General features: G+C 42.0%; 1 protein-coding gene across 1 annotated transcript in view; it reads right to left on the bottom strand.

Moving 5' to 3' along the window:
* SMS (spermine synthase) overlaps positions 1-19,656 on the bottom strand; it is a 45,104-nt gene extending 25,448 nt beyond the window's left edge. Inside the window, exons 1-2 of the mRNA XM_082766221.1 lie at positions 19,460-19,656; positions 4,878-4,998 (exon numbers count right to left, since the gene is read on the bottom strand). Of these exons, the coding sequence (XP_082622347.1) occupies positions 4,878-4,998; positions 19,460-19,514 (176 nt within the window). The 5' untranslated portion in view covers positions 19,515-19,656. The remainder of the gene's footprint in view (positions 1-4,877; positions 4,999-19,459) is intronic.
* Positions 19,657-19,913: the final 257 nt, after the last annotated feature.

Below are 19,913 nucleotides of genomic sequence, written 5' to 3'. Positions count from 1 at the left end.
TACTATCATAAAAGCAGTGAGGAAAAAGCTCAAAAATAAGGAGATCCTCTCCTTTCCATTGGGAAAGGAAATCTGCACATGAGAAGCAGTCCTCACTGTAATAAGGTCCTGCTGTTGCATCTGTATACCTGCATACATCATCTACAGCAGCAGCCAGGCTTTTTGTGCTTGCCTGCAAACGCATTGTGATTACAGAAACACTTTTACAGGTTCTTCACAGCACTGGATCTTGCCACCCAGAACAACTGGGAACATCACGAGTTAAGAAATATTATGTTTGCACAAATTAAGAAGTAATTGAAACCAAGCAAGGTTTTGGATAAACATCTGAACTTAGAAAGGACTAGAAGCAGGGAGATCAAACTATCGTAAGCCAAAATGTATGCCCTGCCTTAGCTCCTTGTATTGAGCAGTACGTGTTGCAATCCTACATATTTAAGGATTTTTTTTCCCTAGGGATCAAAACTGGATAAACAGACTGGTACCTACAACAGCCCTCTTCATTCCATCAAAGCTTTTATCTGCTGAAAGACTAACTTGGAGTCCTGATGTAACAGTGCAAGTATTTGGAGAATAACTTGCCAAGAAAGTTGCCACCTGTCAAATTACTCATGAAGGAGGAAATGAAAACCTGTTTATACCAGGAAATTCCAAAAACAACAACAAAAAAAAATAATGACGACGTTATCTTAATAAAGCCTACTTTTTCATTGTTGTTAAACGCTCTTCATTTTAATTACTAAGTACTTAAGGGACCTTAAGGAATTAAGCAACCAGTTGTTCACTGCACTGCACGACTATTCTTGTCCTCTTCTTACAAAAGAAGGAAATTAATGCAATGAAAGCTCTCGTAGTTCTAAACTGTTGCTGATTCCCAGCAACTGCTTCTGACTCTTCAGCCCATTTTTGCACTCAGACTAATTCAATGAATCAACCCCAACATTTTCATCTGACACAGCACTGAGGAATGCCCATCCTGCTCCTTTGAAATACACTGACTAGAGTACAGTGGTTAGCAAAACACCAAGGTGGGAAACAAAAAAGCGAAAATGCTCATCCCTCCCCTCACAGTGTTAACATATTCAACATCGTCATCTCAGTGACAAAAAAAACAACACCTTCAACTGACTAAATCTTGCACTGCTGCAAACAGTGAAGTCGAATGCCAGTAGGATTACATTTCTCTACACAAGAATTCAGACAGAACAGAGAAGCTTAAGATAGATGCACAAATATGGGAGGTCAAAAGCCTTTGAAAACACAATCTTGTACTGTAGAAACACTGGCTCTAGATTTCCCATTTTGTGAGTTTTTAAGGAGCTTTTAGGCAGAACTTGACACAAGAGGGATCAGGGAAGCATTACAGTAGATGTGAAGGAGGAAGACTGAAGAACAATAAAGAGAAAAATCCTAATAGCTGTACACGTACACAGAAGAGTACTCATTTACGAGCAGTGAGGCTACCACAATACAGTATCAGCTTCAATGATCTTCTTACTTCGGCTTTTATTTTTTAAACCTTAAGATGTAACAGGCCATATGACTGTATATAAAGTACCACAAACTGCCCAGTCCGAAGCAGAGCAACACCTCAATGAAAGCAGGCTATTTAAGGGGCCCCTAAAAAGGCGTATGCAGTTTTTACAAGCATTCTGAAAGCATACAGCTCAGGAAAACAAAACTGCTGAGGTCCCAGAGCTCGCAGAACAGTAGCTAGCACATGCTACCATTCCCCAATGCAGCACTTGCTCGCTGGAGTTGGCAAAGCACAGAAAAGCTCATTCATTCACTGCAGACAATGACTTGATTGGCTGAAGTGAGAGATTTCCTGCCCAGCTCTGGAGCATGAATGGATATTTCATTCATACTTGTGTTTGACAACCTGATTAGTAAAATATTTTCAGTTGAACTTCTTTTGATTAGCTTGCTCTCTCTGTTTTCATCCTCCCTCTCCCTCCCCAAGAGTATATCACTAAGCTAATGGACCAGGTAAAGTTGCCAAACATGACTTTTGCTTACTTCAGACAAAGAACAACATGGAGCTGTTGCTCTGGTAATGACAACAGGAAAGCATGGCTTAATCCCTAAATCAGCTCCAACTCATTCAACAACTGCAGCCCTCCAGAGCTGTTCACACACAGTATCTTTGTCAAAGTTTTGTCAACAGCCAGGCCTACAATTCAACAATCTGTGACAGAGGGCACCCCACAGGCTATTGGGGTTATCTGCACAGGCTTCAGATAGTAATATATGGCTAAGCAACATCTACAATCTCAACTCAGACATTTGTTTTTCTTCGGATTAGTACCTAGCTTGTTATAACAGCTGTGCATCTTGCAGGGGCTCAGACATCTTCGGCTGGTTTGAAAGTGTGCTTGTGTATGCATACTCACAAAACCCCAACTCCCATACAGCACTGACTAATACATCCGTGAGCTAGCTTGTTGCGGAAATTTTCTAACCAGCCATATCTGCCATGCCTACTAGAAAAGCGTATGTCAAAACTGAAACTTCAGACATGGTTACTCCTTGTAATTTTTGTTCTTCTTTTCCACTACAAACTCAATTTCCAGGAGTACTCTGTTCTGAAAGGAAGGAAGGTCTCTATTCCCATGCTAATTTCTTACTAGTTGTATCAGACACTGTTTTCTCTTTTGTTTTTGATTATGTTTTCTCTTTTGTTTTTGATTAGCATAAAAAACTTATAGTTTTAGTTTTCCAAATTAAAAAGCAGGCATAAGATCACTAGTATTGAAACAAAGCCCATTTGCTTAGCATCAAAGCTTTGGTATGTGTACCTGTACCAATTCATTTTGCCCTTTGTGCAACTGTCGATTGGCTTGTGTTTTTGACCTGTCAAGGCTCCTGGCTTGTATTTACATGCTCCCTTGTTTCAGTTAACTCTAACTGCATCACATGACATTAACAGAAATTGTCTGTTTGAGGCTGCCATAGAAAAAGTATACACCATTTCCATGAGGGAAGTGAAACCACAAGACTCCAGGAAACAAAACTGCTGAGGTCCTAAAACTCAGAGTGCTCCTGCATGTGTTACTGTATGAAAGTCAGTGTTTGTTCAATAGGGCTGGCAAAGCATAGGAAAAAGGTGCTTTCATACCCCTACAAATAATGAGTCAACTAGCTAAAATGTGTAACTTCTAGAGACAGTCTAGAATACAGCATAGTCCAGATTGCATTTAATATACCAAAAGAAAGCAATAACCACTCTTTATTAGTTTACATTTAGCATTGCACTAGAGAAAAACTTCACATTTCAAGTAGCTATCTCCTCTTAGGAGCTCTTCTGCACAGTGCTGTTCTTCCTTCTTCAGTTTTGAAGAGGCTGCCTCACAAACCGCAATACCTTACGTTCAAGATGATCTCTTGGATTACTCATCTGGAAATAGCCAAGCCTCTAAGACCTGTGCTATATGAAAAAAAGCTCTCAAAGTTCTAAAAATCAGTGTTAAGCATCTTCATTAGGAAATACACTTTTGAACTGACATTTGTACCCAATTTAACATTAAGCTCGTAACAGTCATTCGTTACGCAAACCAAACCCAACCCAACTAAAACTTTCTGACAATTATTTTCATTGGGGAACCCATATACATTTTGTATTAGTGATACATACAGTGAAGCACGTTATAAACAAGGCAGAACAATTAAAGGCATCTAGTTAGAGGCCAGTAACAAGTGGAGTACCACAGAGGGTGTCAGTAACAAGAGTACCACCACACAGGTTGGTGGGGTGTCAATACTGGGTCCCATTGAGTTCAACATCTTCATTAACAATCTCGACAATGCGGGTAGAGCACACCCTCAGTAAATTTGTAGATAGCATGAAACTGAGGGGAGTGGCTGACTCAGAGGGCCACAGCGCCATCCAGAGGGACCTGGATGGGCTGGACACATGGGCTGACAATCTCACGAAGTTCAACGAGAAGTGCAGAATCCTGCATCCAGGGAGGAACAACCACAGGGACCAGTACACCCTGGGGGCCACCCAGCTGTAAAGCAGCCCTGCAGAAGAGAACCTGGTGGCCCTGCTGGCCACCAAGCTGAGTATGAGTCAGCAGTGCACCCTTGCTGCTAAGGCTAACAGTATCCTGAGCTGCATTAGGTAAAGTATCACCAACAGGTCAGGAGAAGTGCTCTTTCCACTCTACTCAGCATTGGTGATGATGCACCTGTAGTACTACTTCCGCTTCTCAACTACTCAGTACAAGAGGGACATGGACATACTAAAAAAATCCAACAACAGATGACAAAGGGCAACAAAGATGAAGAAGAGACTGAAGTACCTGTGAGGAGAAGCTGAGAGGACTGAGACTGTTCAGCCTGGAGACAAGGAGGCTCAGGGGACAGAAGGAAACTCAATGTCTATAAATACATGGAGGGAGGGTACAAAGACGATGGAGCCAGGCTCTTTTCAGTGGTACCTTGTGCCAGAGTCACTAGAGGCAATGGGCACAAGCTGAAGCACAAGAAGTTACCTCTGCAAATCAGGAAGCACTTGACTGTACAGGTCACCAAACAAGGACAGGCTGCCCAGAGAGGCTGGTGATGTTCTAGGTTGTAGAGGTTCCCTCTTTGGAAAGACTAAGAAGCCACCTGGGCATAGCACTGGGCAGCCTGCTCAGTAGCAGTACCTGCTTGGGTAGGGGGTTGGACCAATTCAACTGCTCTGACAGCAGTATCTCTTGCCTATGTCATCTTGTTTCTCAGCAGTACTCTGCTTTATTGTAGTCACTTCATACACAAAGATGGTAAAAACAGTTTGCCCTGCCAGAACCCTACAACATGATATAATATAGGGAGAAAAATATTTGTAAGGAGGATAGATTGGAAGTTTATAGGGAGTAAAATCCACTCACCTGCCATTTTTTTGGATGTAGGTTGCTAAATAACCATGATCTTCCCAGTTATGAACTGTTTCTGTCATTCCCTGCTCCTGAAAAACGGGCTGTAGAGCTTTAAGAATGGCATTGCAATCAGCTGCAAGATAGAAAAAAAAGTCAATGAAGATTTTCCACATCATTTTTTTTTTTTTTTTTTTTAAATGAACCATCTTTTCGCTGGCAGCCTGGAGTATTTTTTTTGAGTTGTATGGAGAACAGCTTTCAAGTTTACAGTTGATCTCATGCAAGGTGGGGAAAAAAAAAAAATCTGATGTACCTTTCAACCCCTGTGCCTCCCCACCTCCATAACCCATGAAGTTATTTTCCAGTTCATGAAGATTCCAACAAGATTTTTAAATCAGTCTTTGTCTCTGAGCAGAGAGATCTACAATTGGTCTACAACTGATGTAATGAGTATTTTTACTATGTCTGTTATTGGTCACCAACTTTACCACAATCCAAGCCAGGCCTTATTCATGTAATTACTTTTGTTATGAATTAAAAAACACATACACACCCCAAAACCAAAAATAAACAACATTCCCACAAATAAACCCCAACACTGAGAAGATGCTTGGTAATTTCCTTGGCTTAAAGCACTGAAAACTAGACAGGGCAAGTTGCCCTGCCCAGACAGTGGTCATTTTCCCTTCCATCTTTGTCTATTGAAGACTCATTTCCAAGTGAAGAGCAAAGTCAAGAGTTCTCAATACAATACACAGCTGAATCTCATCACAAAGTATTATTAAAAATAACTGCTAGTACACAGTAACATGGAAGCAAAGATGCTTTTGTCTCCACCTTGACACACAAAGCATAAAATTTCTTTCCTGTGAAAATGGCCCAGAAGACTCTTAATGCATTTTAGTGTGGGAACAGTAGGATCAGTAAGACATGAAATTCCAGAATTTACTGGATATTAAATGCCTGCTAAATTTAAGTGTTTCTGGGATCATTTCTTTGAAAGTTAATTTAGCTTCCACCAGTGACTTAGAAAAGCTACAGAACGAAGGAGAACAAAGTTCATCCTGCCATTTCAACAACACCTACTTCAGCATACACCAGCCTTCAACTTAATAACCAATTGCAGGGATTAGGTTTGTGAGTCAGCAGGAGCCCAGGAAGAAAAGTCCTTTTTCTAACACCAAGGACAAAACAGACTCCCAGATGAAGTCTTCACAATGCTATGGAAAAGTACTCTTGCCTGGAAGCGCACAAAAATCCAACTGGAAATAACCAAAGTAATCTCCAAAAGCAAGCTGATACTCTGTCCATGCAGATACTTCAGTCAGAACACACTGACTTCAAAAGTGTCAAGTTTAGCATGCACAATTTTAGTCGTAATAAAGATTACGTGGAAGAAAATTTTAAGCTCCATTCAAACAAGCATCCCAAGAACAAGTCATAAGACTTGTCAGTTGATATGGGAATTGACCACGAGTTAATCAACTATTCTGGTAAAGCTGCACCTTCCAGAATCAGAACAAAACTAGTAAGACACTCACACCAGCACGCTATTAAGCTGTAAGATGCGGCAAGTATAATCATTTCTGTTTCACATACATACAAGACTAGGCTATTAGTCATGCAATTTGGTAAGGATCTAGAATCACTCGCAAAAGTCACCTGGCACAGCCACTTGGATGCAGTTTATAACTAAATGCTTCCAGTCATGACACATTATTTCCCCCCACCCATCTATTCAAGAGCTATTCTATGGTAATCATTGTTTTATTCCCTGCTCCCAAATGCATATACCCTGAAAACCAGTAAGCATAGCCTGCAGACGCAATCAGCAATAGCTTCCAAGCTGTTTCTGATTTGTACAACCTTCAAGCAAAAGAATGAAAACATATCAAGTCATGTAAAGTTTCTCATCTAGCATAAGCAGACAACTCCAGTCAACTAAACTCAGTTTGATAACTTGAAGCATATGTTTACCCATTTGTGAAGCCTGCAATTATCCCTCTCTCCCAGAAAGACTGAAGCAGGGCGAAAAAAAGCATTTCTTTTAGTGTTCTCTCTACACAAAGAGAAGAGCAAGCCAGTTCCCCAGAATCTTGGGAAGAACATTTATTAATTGGGGAAAGGCCCTGCTTATTAATTGGGGAAAGGCCCTGCTTCTTACTGCTGACATTACCTAACTTCACATTCCAAGATATTTACCTTCCATCTTCTACATCTCACTCATTAACTCTCTACATTGTAATGTTGTGATTTATTGTTCATTAGAATAAAAATGATTTCTGTTCAACAGCTATGAATAATTCAACTGCTGCCACTCTGCAGCACCTTTTCCTCAGTAGGAAGCACTGAGGATGATTTTGACCCTCATGGACAGAACACCCACAAGGTCCACTATCAATATGAACGTTTTTCTTCCCTACGCTGCTGTAAAATCCACATTATTTGTGCCAGCAAGTTTTTGTACTTGTGCAACCCAATTTCAAACTTTCAGCTTCCAGCACTCATCAGCCCCCTTATTTTGAGAAAGACAGGAGCAGCTGCCCCAAGGCTAATATATTCACAAAAACTTTTTGGCACTTTAGACATGTGGTCCCCTCTCCTTGCTTGTTATTTGCTTCCTTTCACTACTCCTTTATTTTCTGCGTCATCTTTAGAGAAACCCATGCTCTTCCCTCAGTTCTTATGTCACTACCAAAGTAATGCTGTTGGACAATAATGCTGACAATATGTCATACACTTCCAGACCAGTAAATCAGTGTGAAACCCACTCTGAATTGGTATGCAACTAACTCCCAAACCACTTTATTTCTGCAGCTCCTGGAAGGCATTGAAGAAAAGATGGAAAAGCAATTCCCTGGAAGAACCGAAGTGTTCATATCACGTTTAACCTACCAGCTTTCAACAACATCAGCGACTGCTGTTGGGTGCGCCTTGGCAGAGACCGTAGGATAAGTCACAGGTACTTTTCTGCTCCATGAAGACACCAATCCCTGAACTAGCTGATCGCTCATCACTCTGCAACAGATTTCTTTGCTAAGCAGCCAGGCAAAAGATTGACTGCACTCTTTCTATTATGCGATTAGTTTCAGGAAATTAAAATAACAATGCGTACTTTCATCAGGTCTCCTTTTGGTTATACCACACAAGGTTTGCCTTGGAGGGCTAATTAGTTCTCTCAAGTTGGGAGGCTCCTTTTAAGGCTTCAGTGGTTGCTTGAAGGCACCACGAAGTTTCGGGAATCTCAAGATCTCTCACCCAAATCCACTAGCCACCACCTCACTCCAAGCTCAGATATGCTATGTGAAGTGTTGATAAATGAAAAGGACAGTGGCGATAAAAACAGCAGAATATCTTTGAATCTATACCAAAACATTAATTCAAGTAGGTTGTCAGATGGTTTTAGTTGTTTTGTTTGCTTTCTGAAAGGCTGGGAAAACAAACAAGTTACCAAGTGTGAAATATTAAGTATTTGGTATTTGCCAGAAGCAATGAAAAGGCCCAGAGTTTTAACTCCAGGGAGCAGAAACAAGAACATTGTGCAGAAGACTTGATATACATATTTCTCAAAACAGCTAGTGACCAGTCAGTTCAAGCCATGCAGTCTTGGCAACCCAGTGCACTCCAAGAAGAGAGATGCTTCGGAACAGTTGCAGACATTCCTCTGGAATTTTAGCAGCCAAAAAGCCATTAACTGATAGCCATCTGTCAACACGAGGGCAGCTCAAAGTCCACAGTTCCTGACTGGCCTCATGCATTAACACCAACCAGTTTCATCCAGATACTCCAATGGTGATCTCAGTAATGTTATTGGACCAGACTATCTCTAAAAATATTCTGGTTTAAGACATCCTCATACCAAAGTATTTACAAAATCTTTAAGTTATGGGAACAGATTAGATCTCATTTGAGAACATTCACCCCATTTCCAGCTTCAAATTTTTCTAACCCTGATTTTAAGCCCTTTCCTCTACCAAGAATGTAACACAACCAGAAGAGTAGGATGCATTAAAGCACTTATATATGCCTTGGCACTTCATTTTTCCCTTGGTAGCTACACTTTTAATAGAGAAAGGTGAAGAGAAATCAAATGAAATGAAGTACTTCATTAAGAATTCATTAAGAGTTAGCACACATACAAAATGTGTGAATACGCTGAGAGCAGAAGAGCAGCCTCAATGACTGGCACCTTGTTTCTGTCCAGAGCCATGTAAATTCACTATTTCAAGTCATTGTGCTGGGCAAGTTTGAAGCTTTTTTGAAATCCAAAATTCATGAGAAACTTTAGGCTCCAGTGCCTATATTTCAGAGGTTTTAGTGTGTTGTTGTTTTTTGTTTTTTGTTTTTTTTTTTTAAGATACTAAAAAAAAAAAAATGTAAAGAAAAATTACAGTTGGAGTGCCAACCCTTCCCTTATTTCTCATCCTCACCCTACTGGGACTCCTCCACCCTCAGCATGAGAATATACAGCAGTACGTAATAGTTTGCAGAAAAGTAGTTAGCACTTAGTCACCAACCCCTACAAGGCAATTTTTTTTTTTTTTTTTTAACGTTTTCAAGTTTAATTAAAAGCCATACTCCTTTCATCCTGGTTAAAAGCATCTTCGTGCATGGAAACACAAGTGCAGAGCACACTAATGCTTGAAATATGCTACCCAGAGAGATTCACACGCAAACATCACAGGCTTAGCTAAGAGTTCAGAACAACCGTTGCCTAAATTGGTCCTTTTGACTCCAAAAGGCAGAAATAAACCCACCCCTCACATTTAAGTAAAAGGACCCCCTCCAAAGAACCCGCTAAAGACAGTTTTCATGAACCCCCAGGTCAAAGAAGCTAGCTTTTGCTTGACATGTTAACAGATACTTACAAAAAGCAACCTGCTTTAGCAACAAGCATGTCTCACAGTACTAAGTTTTAAGACTGTTCTATACAAGTTAAAAAGCAACCCTGCTCCTTCCCTCCTCCCCACATACATCCCAGAGCTACTAACCACCTTTTCCCCGAAGCATCCAGTTGGTTAGGGACTCAACCCAAAATGTTTTCCCTCTGTTGACTGGCAACAATCTAAAACTACACTGCCACCAAACAGGGAACTCCCATCCTCTCTCATTTCTACCTTCCTTCACACTAATATTGGCGTCATCTCACGCGCCAGACTCAACATATTTAAGAGATGATGCTGCTGTAAGAAGAAAGGACAGGGAAAAGTGAGTAAGTACATTTTACAGAAGATCTGAGTTTTGCACAAGAAGAACAACAAAACAGCACCCCACTGGGGCACAGAGAATGGCAGGGGTTGGAAGGAAGGTACTGCTGATGATCACCTCACCCAGGCCCCTGCTCAAAGTAGGGTCCATTGCAGCAGGTTGCTCAGGGCCACACCAGCCATGTTTGGGCTCTCTCTACAGACTGAGACTCCACTGCCTCCATGGGAAACCTGTTCCAGTGTTCAACTAACCTCATAGTGATTTAAGAAAAAAAAAAGTCACGTTCAGCAAGAATTCAGTCAGAAGCAACAGTACAGTGATCATGAACATCTGTTTGTTGACTTCTGCAAGCAGTGCAAAGTGCATGTGTATATAGAAACAGAAGCATCATTGCCAGAGATGCAGCCTGTTGACCTTCTCTTATTCAAAGGTCAATAACATCTTTTCCCACCCTCCCTTTTGAAATCTTGTAAGTAGTGGTTTGATTTTCCTTTTTTTTTTTTTTTTTAAAAAAAACTCTTTTTCTAACCTCCTTTAAGGTGATACTCCAAGAAGTCTTTAAGATTTCAGCAAAAACAGGTCTACGAGCTCCAGCCACTTCAATAACAGCAAAGTTAAAAATCACTCCTTCAGTCTTCTATTCAAAGAATCTTGTATTAGGATAACACAAAATTTAATCAACTATACATATAAAACTAAAAGTGATCTTCTGTATTAAATATCCCAGTGTGTTTTTTTTTTGTGAATATTAAGTTCCTGAAGGCTTCTGTAGCCTCAGTCTCAGAAATACATTTGGACATCACTAAGGCTTAAGCCTGAAGTCTGTGCTTCACAGGTGCATAAAATCTCAGTTATTGGATGACAATGTTAGTAGGCTGGATTAAAATTAATCCAGTATTAATTGGATGACCTATTACCAAATTGCAGAATAACAGTAACATCATATCTTAAAGTAACACTAGTAAACACATACCTTGCAAAATGGACCTTACAGTCACTATCTTGGCACTTATGTTTAACACTTTCACAATTGTTTATCTTAATCATTTGAAATTCAACACTAAGAATGGTATGTTGGCTCCTCAATCAAGAAGTGAAAAGGCAGAATGCTTTCAGTGGTAGCACTTGAGAGTCAATATTTAATTTCCACCGAGTTCTTAAAAAGGCAAATTTTTTGAGAAGTAGTAAAACTCTGCTAGAAGGACAGATTTTGAAGGACAATAATTTTTTCAGTACATTCAAACACAAAACACCATGACAGTTTAATTAGTGAGAGCAGAACACAAGATTTATTGGACTATGTATCACAGCACTCCCACCCTTTACCTCAAACTCCCATGAAATTTCAAACGCATCGTTTAAATGAGGAAGTAAGGAATGCTAACAAGATTGCACTGTTTATTCCTCATCATGCAAGATCTGTTACAAATGCTTTCCCAGGAACAGTAATCCTTCCATCAAGGAGATTTTTACTATAACAGGACCTCTGCTGCATAGTAAACCTGCACCAGCAGCAGAGCACCATTAAAGTAAAAAAGGATCCTAATATACAATTACTTTTTTCACTCCAAGTGAATATCATATTTCAGGTAGAAACGGCCATTCTATATATATTTTATGGTTTGGTGTTAGTAATTATGTTGTTTAGTGCTTTTAGAATACACTAGAAGTGTACAATCTAGATAGAGGATACACCACTACCCTACAGAGGTCTTTTTACATCTTCTCACTAGAGAGAACACCAAAGTAAAGGGGCAGAATGAAAAGACCAAGAAACATTGAAGAGCACACTCACTGCATGAAATATACTTTTCTGCTTTACTCCCTCCCCCTTCTTACCAGGGCAGCAAGCCTTCAGGTGAGCCAAACTGCAAAGTCAAGCATCAAAATAAAGTTAACTTCTCATAGGTACAGGCATCTTTATTACAAAGCAGCCAGAATTGTCTATACAGTGCACGCCATTTTTCTATTAAGACAAACTTAGTAATGATTTGTTGCAGTTTTAGAACTGAATATAAGCATATTTTAACCTCAATTAAATTAACCTAAAGTTTTAGAAGTCCAAATACACTACAGAGTTGCAGTGATCTCAGAGCAGTGATCTCAGAGGGGGAGGAGGGAGTTCCACAGACGAACTGCTTGTGTGGTGTGCAAGAATCCAATCACAGCAATGAAAGAACGCTTTAATTTAAAGATAGTTAATGCTTGTATTGGCTTAGTGTCTAAGTTTGTTCTCTTACTTAAATAAAGCAAGCACCTAGCACACATGAAGTTATTAGCTGCACTACCAAGCCTTTTCAAGCACAGATTTAGTCACTGCAGAAAAGAACAGGAAGAAAACACTTGATATCAATTTAGAGCTTACTCACACTTGAAAACTAATTTTAGGTGTGGACATAAGAGTGCTTATTAATGAATTTTTATAAGCATGTGCCACATATTAACTTCCCCACCACCACTACCCAGTCAGCCCAGAGGCACTTCTCAATTAATATATTTTTGGCTTTTCAGAGAAGATCAGAGCCTTGCTGCAGGCGATTTTGCTTTTTAAGATCACACAGTGGTAGGGTGAGATGAATCCTACTGACCAGCTGAGGATGTAAGTATTTTGGGGATTTTTACAAATGCAGCCACACACTTGAACAGAGATTAGATCTTGCAGACTGACTCAGAGAAGGCTTAAAACAGGTCACTTGAGCAAAGCAGCTCAGCCTTGTTAAAAACATTTACTAGCTGTATTTTGCTGGTCTCCACAATTTTGTCCCCCAAAATCTCTATGCACTTGCTCACCTGATGAATACCAGCTAGAGCTTAGAAGACCACCATGTACACGCAGCCTCTGCATGATGGCATGTTCCTGTGGAGTTTTCTAGGAGAAAGTATCCACTCTCCACAAGTCTCCTTAAAAAGGTATACCAGTGGAAAATAAGCAATCGAACACCACAAACACTGGTCTGCAAGAAAGACCAGTCTTCGCAGTCACCATTGGTAAAATACCAAAGAAAGGAAAAGAAACCTTTCACTCTAACAATGGCTGTCTACAACAGAGCCAGGAAATTCAAGGTTAACACACTTGCATAATGTCCGAAACCAGAACTACTTGAGGGGAAGAATGAAGACAAAGAATCACCACCTTCCAGACCCTACCTTGATTATATTTGCATAAGCATTTGATTATCATCTGACACAACTGAGGAAAGAGTTAGTCAGCAAATCAAGCATTACAAACAAACTTTTCCTGGCTTTCTCACTGCTTGTAGATTCATCAACATCCAAGAGCTCACTTCTGATGGCTCCCACAGAACAATGTAGTGATGAATTTTAAAAAGAGACCACTACAGTGAACATACTGATGTCTTTTTTCCCCTCACTTGATTTTGGCAAGCTCCTAGTCTTCACTGCTGCTAGGAGCATTTGAGGGAACATTTTGAGACAGCTATTAGAGGAACGTCTTTCAGTTCAGCAGGGTGAGTCCTACAGGAACATTCCACTAGGGGAAAAAGTTTAAGACACCAAATTCTGGCAGACTGGACAACTCCAAAGCAAAAGCTATTTGAGCACAGCCTCCCCAGAGAGATAAAAAACGGGAGGATAAAAGCAGCAAAGAACTGCTGGGTCACTCTACCTTCGGCAGGTACACAGTGATCACATGCAGATTTAAAGAATACTAAAAACAGTCTCTTCAATTCACTCAGACATTGACAAGTAACTTTCCTCATTTTTCAGATAAATGTACACTTTAAGAGTGGTTTTGCTGTACCTGGAATCTAATTACATCTAACTGGTAACTTTTTAATTACTAATCTTCTGGAACAACACTGAACAGTTCATCTAAAAGCCTACAGTAGCTCTAGAAAAGAAATCACAAGCAGCATCTGACATTCTGAAAAGTCACACTGCTCTGTTTAGTTTCCCCTACACTATTATTTCACCCTGTAATTGTATTACAGGTTTTTCCACTTTGTATAAATTCACTATTTTTCAATACAGATGAAGCCTTTGCATACCAACAGCCTTGAAATATACAAAATCCATTACATGAAATATTTGTCACACTGCTCTGGTCAACACATAGGAAGCATCCTTCATCTTTTAAATGTTTAGGACTCACAACCTAGCCTCTCCCAAGGCTGGCTGCTTGCTCAAGCTTAGTTTTGCATGGGAAAGCTGCATTTCATTAAACTTCCTGTAATGCTGTATCCCAACAGATCTTCAGTGACAAGCAGTACCTGAAGACAGAAACCAAAAGGCATTTGCAAACATTTTCACACATTACATCTGGCTCACCACCTTTGCACACAGCATATTTACATGCTCAGAAAGCTTCCTGCATCTGACACATGGCTTGAACCTTAACATCAACAAATGTGGTTTCAACACCTCAGCTCTGCTGGCTTCATTTGTCTCTCCCAGTCATGTGTAAACTCAAGTCCATCAACTGGTGTTGAAAGACTGTTCACATTTTAAACAATATTGTCACCTGCTGAAATGACTGAAAGAATGTTTTGTAGTTACTTGAAACATCTTATAAACTGGACTTTTTCAGGGCAATATTACCAATTACTTTTATACAATTAAGGATGTTAAATACTGGAGTACATAAAGCAGTATATTCAAACAGCTGTAAAAAATGAATGTGAGGACTGTTGAATCTTTACACCCCCTAGACCATATATATTCAGGCTTCACCTGATGGCATTTCTTTATGCTTAAAAAAAAATGGGCCAGAAGGCTAAGATGTAGCATTACCAGCAGAGTTAACAGCACCTTCTTACACTGTAATAGATGTTTCAGCCAGGACAGCTTCATATATTTTAATTAATTTGTAAAGCAGTTAGTGCCTTTGCTTTAAAAAAGTGCCTCAAAAATAAAACACACACAACCCACCCTTTTTGTAAATGAAGCTCATCTTCAGTAAGTACAATTACAGAGCAAAACACTAATCAAAGAAAAAAATTTGCAAGTCAAATCCAATATCCATGGTGCCAGTTCAGGTGCCACAAGAAAGCTGTTAGTTAATATAATTCACCTCTTAATGTATCACCCACATCTAAAATATTAGTGGATGTGAACTGCTGCAGCTATTAGCCTTTATTAGTATTATTTAAATGCATTCCTGCTGATGACAGGCTTACACCTCAGGGATTTCTTCTCAACATACACTTTCAGAATTAAGCAATGGACCCCATGGACAGGCAGAAGACCTAAAAAGGAGGCTCAGCCTGCAGGTCATATCCTCTTCTTTCCATCTCCATAAAAAACACTAATTTGAAGAAAACCAGAACACATACACGCATATGTCCACTTTCTCCTTTTCTCAGAAGCCCAAGCGTAGCCTTGCCTGCGCTACAGCCCTGGAACTCCCAGCGTGAGCAAACCCACACAACAGTTTCGCTGGTTTCTTTCATTAACTGCATCGACTCAAGTAACCTCTGCTCTCCCCTCAACAGCTCACTCACCTACACCCTGCCCTCAGTCTTGCTAGCACATCTGTTCATGCAGCTGTACAAGGAACTGTACAATCCCCTGTGCCCCAAGCAATAATCCCAAACAGTAAAACATAAAACACTTAAAGCTAGTTTTCCAGGAAGTTCTTACCTTTTCAAAGCACCTTCCCAATGCAAGTAACAAAGAACAAGTCTGAATGGAGTCTCCATATATCTTTCCCTCTCATTAGAGGATCTTGAAAAACATTAAAGACCTCTATATTCAACAGCACAGAAAACTAAGCTTCTATGACACCTTCATGCATGGATGAAAACACTTCCATGTATGAGCAGATTTACATTACGCAGTAATCTAAACTCGATTCAGTAAATGTGTAAGACCTCAAGCATTACATACTTTCATAATGAAGCCATTAAACTAAGTAACTCAAGTCCCAAATTCCTTATTTCTGATGAACCAACCAATTAATAAGAATGTCATTAGCCCAGAAGTAAAAGGCATGGCTAAAGCCTTCTCTGCCCCGATTAAGGAAGGTGAATGAACAGTGTCCTTTTTCATAAAGGAGGGTTTTGTTAGAACAGTCTTTGTGCATTTCAGGATAAGGAACACTACGCTGTCTGCCTGCTGAAGTTGTCTGTGTATCTGCTCAGGGAGCCACAAATAAACAAGATACTTCTGCCCAACAGATCAAGCCTCGCAGTTTAATGAGCTTGAGGAGACTACCATAAAGTCAGGTTGTGTTAGCCTGCTGACAAAGATTCAGTCCTATTTATACCCAACACTTTTTTTTTTTGACATGAAGATGCATTGTTAGACAAGGTATAATTATGAAGACAGTCAATACAGTCTTTCTTCTAATTAGTAGATTTTGTAGTACATTACTAATAACTACCTGTTTTAACCTTTCAGGGGATTGAGGTACATGCTTTCATTCAAGCAACCCTATCCCCAAGGCAGTGTTTTTCCTCATTCTCCCTACCACCCCTCAACCTGAAGCCAACACAAACAGAAATCCCACTTTCTCCTTTTTAACTTCTACAGCCAAGTTTCCATTACTGGCATCACTCAATACATCTAACAACTACCAACCTCATAGAAGTGATGACACCAAACATTAAAAAAAAAAAAAGCCTAGTATTCCAATTATTCATTCTCAAGGGACTTGTTGGGTACACACTTTTATTCTGAAGAATGAACTGCACATGGACCACAGTCCCATATGCTGAGCAAACTGAACTGCCTAAAGACAACAGGGCTGCCATTGAAGGTTTTTGGCACATGACAAACAAATAAGCCTGTAGGGATCACCCATCAGAACACACACCAATCTGCAGCATAAGCAGTCACTAGCTAATAGCTGCGCAAGTATTAACATGCAATCAAATCCTACCTGAGATCCAAACCCTACCTGAGATCCTACAGAGCTGCATCCCCTCCAGATCCTTTCACTGATATCCAACTACAGTCTCCCTCATGACCCTCAAAAGATTGAGGATTAAAACAAGTTACATGCAAAAGGATTAATAAGGAGAGATTCCTAGGAAGTGTTAACATCTCAGAAAGACTATCCCATACTTCACAGTCATGTTCAATTCTGATACTAGCCTGATACCAGCAGGCCTTCTTGCTTTCAGGAATAGGAAAATACTGCATAGATATTATATTGGGTGTTACACAAATACTCAAAACATTATATTCAAATGACTTCAACTATCATACATAACTCTTGTCTATAACCTGGCACAGGCTTATATGGCTTTTGTGTCTGTAACCAGGCACAGAGAAGCTGTGGATGCCCAACCCCTGGAGATGTTCAAGGCCAGGCTGGGTAATCTGATCTAGTGGGTGGCATCCCTGCCCATGCCAGACAGGCTGGAACTGGGTCATCTTTGAGGTCCCTTCCAACCCAAACTGTTCAATGACATGCAGGTTATTACTTGAAGAAAAGACACCATGACCACATATACTTACTGCAAGATGCATTACAATGGAACATGAATGAACTATTGAAAAATACTTGCTCTCAGAGGCTAGTCTTGCTTTTCCATGAGCTAGGAGTCAACAGCTGTATTAGAACCTACCAAAAATAACTTGTCAAGAACTGAGGGCAGGTAGTGTCTCAAGGAATAAAGACTGTGCATCAACCAAGAAGTTAACAGATTATGCATTTTTCTAGAATACAAAGATGCTACAGCTGCAGCTGAGAGGTAGTGGTAATATTATCCTCACAAGATAATAGAGGGTTCAAAACCACACATTTAATTATAGTAAGCCATGTCAGAACATTCAGAAGTTTTACTGAGTTAGAAAAAAAAAGTTGATGTTCCATGATTTTGCATTAGAATTTAAGTCCTTTAACACAAGTTTACATTCACCATTCTTTCTCTACAGACAACTCTTTATGGCTTGGCCACAAGCATCAGACAAAAGGAAAATGCCACACAAAAAATACACTACAGCCAACTTCAGAGCTGTCATGGGCTCTGAAAAGTTCTTTGCCTCTCACTGCATATGTCTATTGTGCTGAAACACAAGGAGAAAAAGCTTCTTCCTCCTCGGGTCTGCACAGCAACACTTCTGCAGTAGGTTCCTACCACCATTTAGATGCATCCATCCTAACTGGTGAAAGATGCAAGCATTGTCTTCAAAAGAAAATGGAGTAAGAAGTGTTTAAGATCATTATCACAGTCTCTGATTAATGGTATAGTTTTAAATACCACGTAGCAGTTAAAACAACGCTGGTTTGTTTTCAGTACACCTAGTCCTACCCCTTCCCCTGACATCTCTGACTCCTCTGCAGATGCCAGCACTGCAATGCATGAGAGCTCTGTGCACCAAGCAGGCAAAGAGATCACTGCGTTGGGGCTGGGGAGGAACAGGAGGGTCCACAAAAGACCCTCCTTTTAGACTGGCTTAGCTTCTTGGTTCTGTTCATACTGTTGGACGTGGTGCTTAGGGACATGGTTTAGTGGGTGACATTGGTGGTAGGGGGATGGTTGGACCAAGTGATCTTGAAGGTCTTCTCCAACATTAATGATTCTACAGAAAATGGCAGGACTATGTACAGCATGCTTGGTGCCTGCTTACCATGAGTGACTAAGCTGCACTGCAAGACCTCACCATAAAACCACTTAGAAGACTTTCACCTTGAAGCACATTTGCATATTCTAAAGCGAACTGCTTTGAGAACCGCTCCGTTCACATCTTCCCCCCTCTCTGCTCTCAGCCTCACACCACGGAGGGCACAGTGCGCCACAAAGCCCTGGGGGCAGAGAAACCCCTCTCCCCACTCAACCTATCGACAGATTTCCTTTGTAGATGTGGAGAGCTGCCTTCGCTCCTACCTCCCTGCAAAAAAAAAAAGAAAACAAAAACAACAAACAAAAAACACACAATAAATGGAAGCGTTGCGGGGGTGGGGTGGGGGACACCAGGCAGCAAGTGGCCGGAGGGGGAGGGTCTCACCACGGCGCTGGGCCCCCAGCAGGGCTCCCCCCGGCCTAGGAGGCCTTTTTTTCACCCATTTTGCCTGCCGAGAAACGTGGTGGCTTCCTCCTGGCTCCACCGTGCCCCCTACAGCCGGCCAGCCGAGCGCGACGCTGCCTTTCGTTTCCAACGACTCCCCTCACGCCTCTGCTGCGGGATTAAGCTCCAACCTCCCCCCCCACACCCCCTCCGTACCTTTCTCCCACCCCCTTCCCACAGATGCAGGGCTCCACCGCCACCCCCAGCCCCCCATCTCCGCCCCGAGCGACACCCCCGCGGCCGGGGGGCCCTGCCCGAGGCGGGAGCGGGCCCGGGGGAGGCCGCGGCGCGCAGGCAGCCCGGGGGCGGTGATGGCGGCGGGCGGGCGGGGGAGAAGCGGGGGCACCGGGGCTGGGAGGGGGGGGGGAAGCGAGGTGTGCGGGAAGGTGTCCCCTCAGAGCCCGCACGGGTACCTGTGGCGCCGAGCATGAAGTCCAGGGTGCTGTGCCGCGCTGCTGCTGCTGCCATAGTGAGGTAGAGCCCTGTGCCATGCCTGGAGGAGGAGGCGGCGGCGCGGCGAGCGCGGCGGGGCAGCCTATATGGGCGCGGGGGCTGCGGCGGCGCCGCGGGGGTGGGCGCGCACCGGGCGGGGCTCGGGAGGCCGGGGAGGGGCGGGACGGGACGGGACGAGATGGCGGCGCCGCGGCCGTTAGCGGCAGGCAGGGAGGGAGGGGACGGGACGAGCAGAGAGGAGGGGAGAGGCGAGGAGGCGGTGGCTCTTGGCCGAGATGGCGGCCCCGCGATGGGAGATGGCGGCGGCTCGTCGGGAGACCCGGTGGCTCCCCGAGCCGGAGGCTGCGGCCCCTCAGCGGTGGCCGTGCCCGCCCCTCTCTGAGGCTTCCTGCTGGGGCTAGCCGTTACGGCTGG

Source organism: Aythya marila (assembly GCF_965140915.1).
Source record: "Aythya marila genome assembly, chromosome: 1".
NCBI lineage: Eukaryota > Metazoa > Chordata > Aves > Anseriformes > Anatidae > Aythya > Aythya marila.
This window is presented reverse-complemented; position numbering and strand designations above follow the sequence as displayed.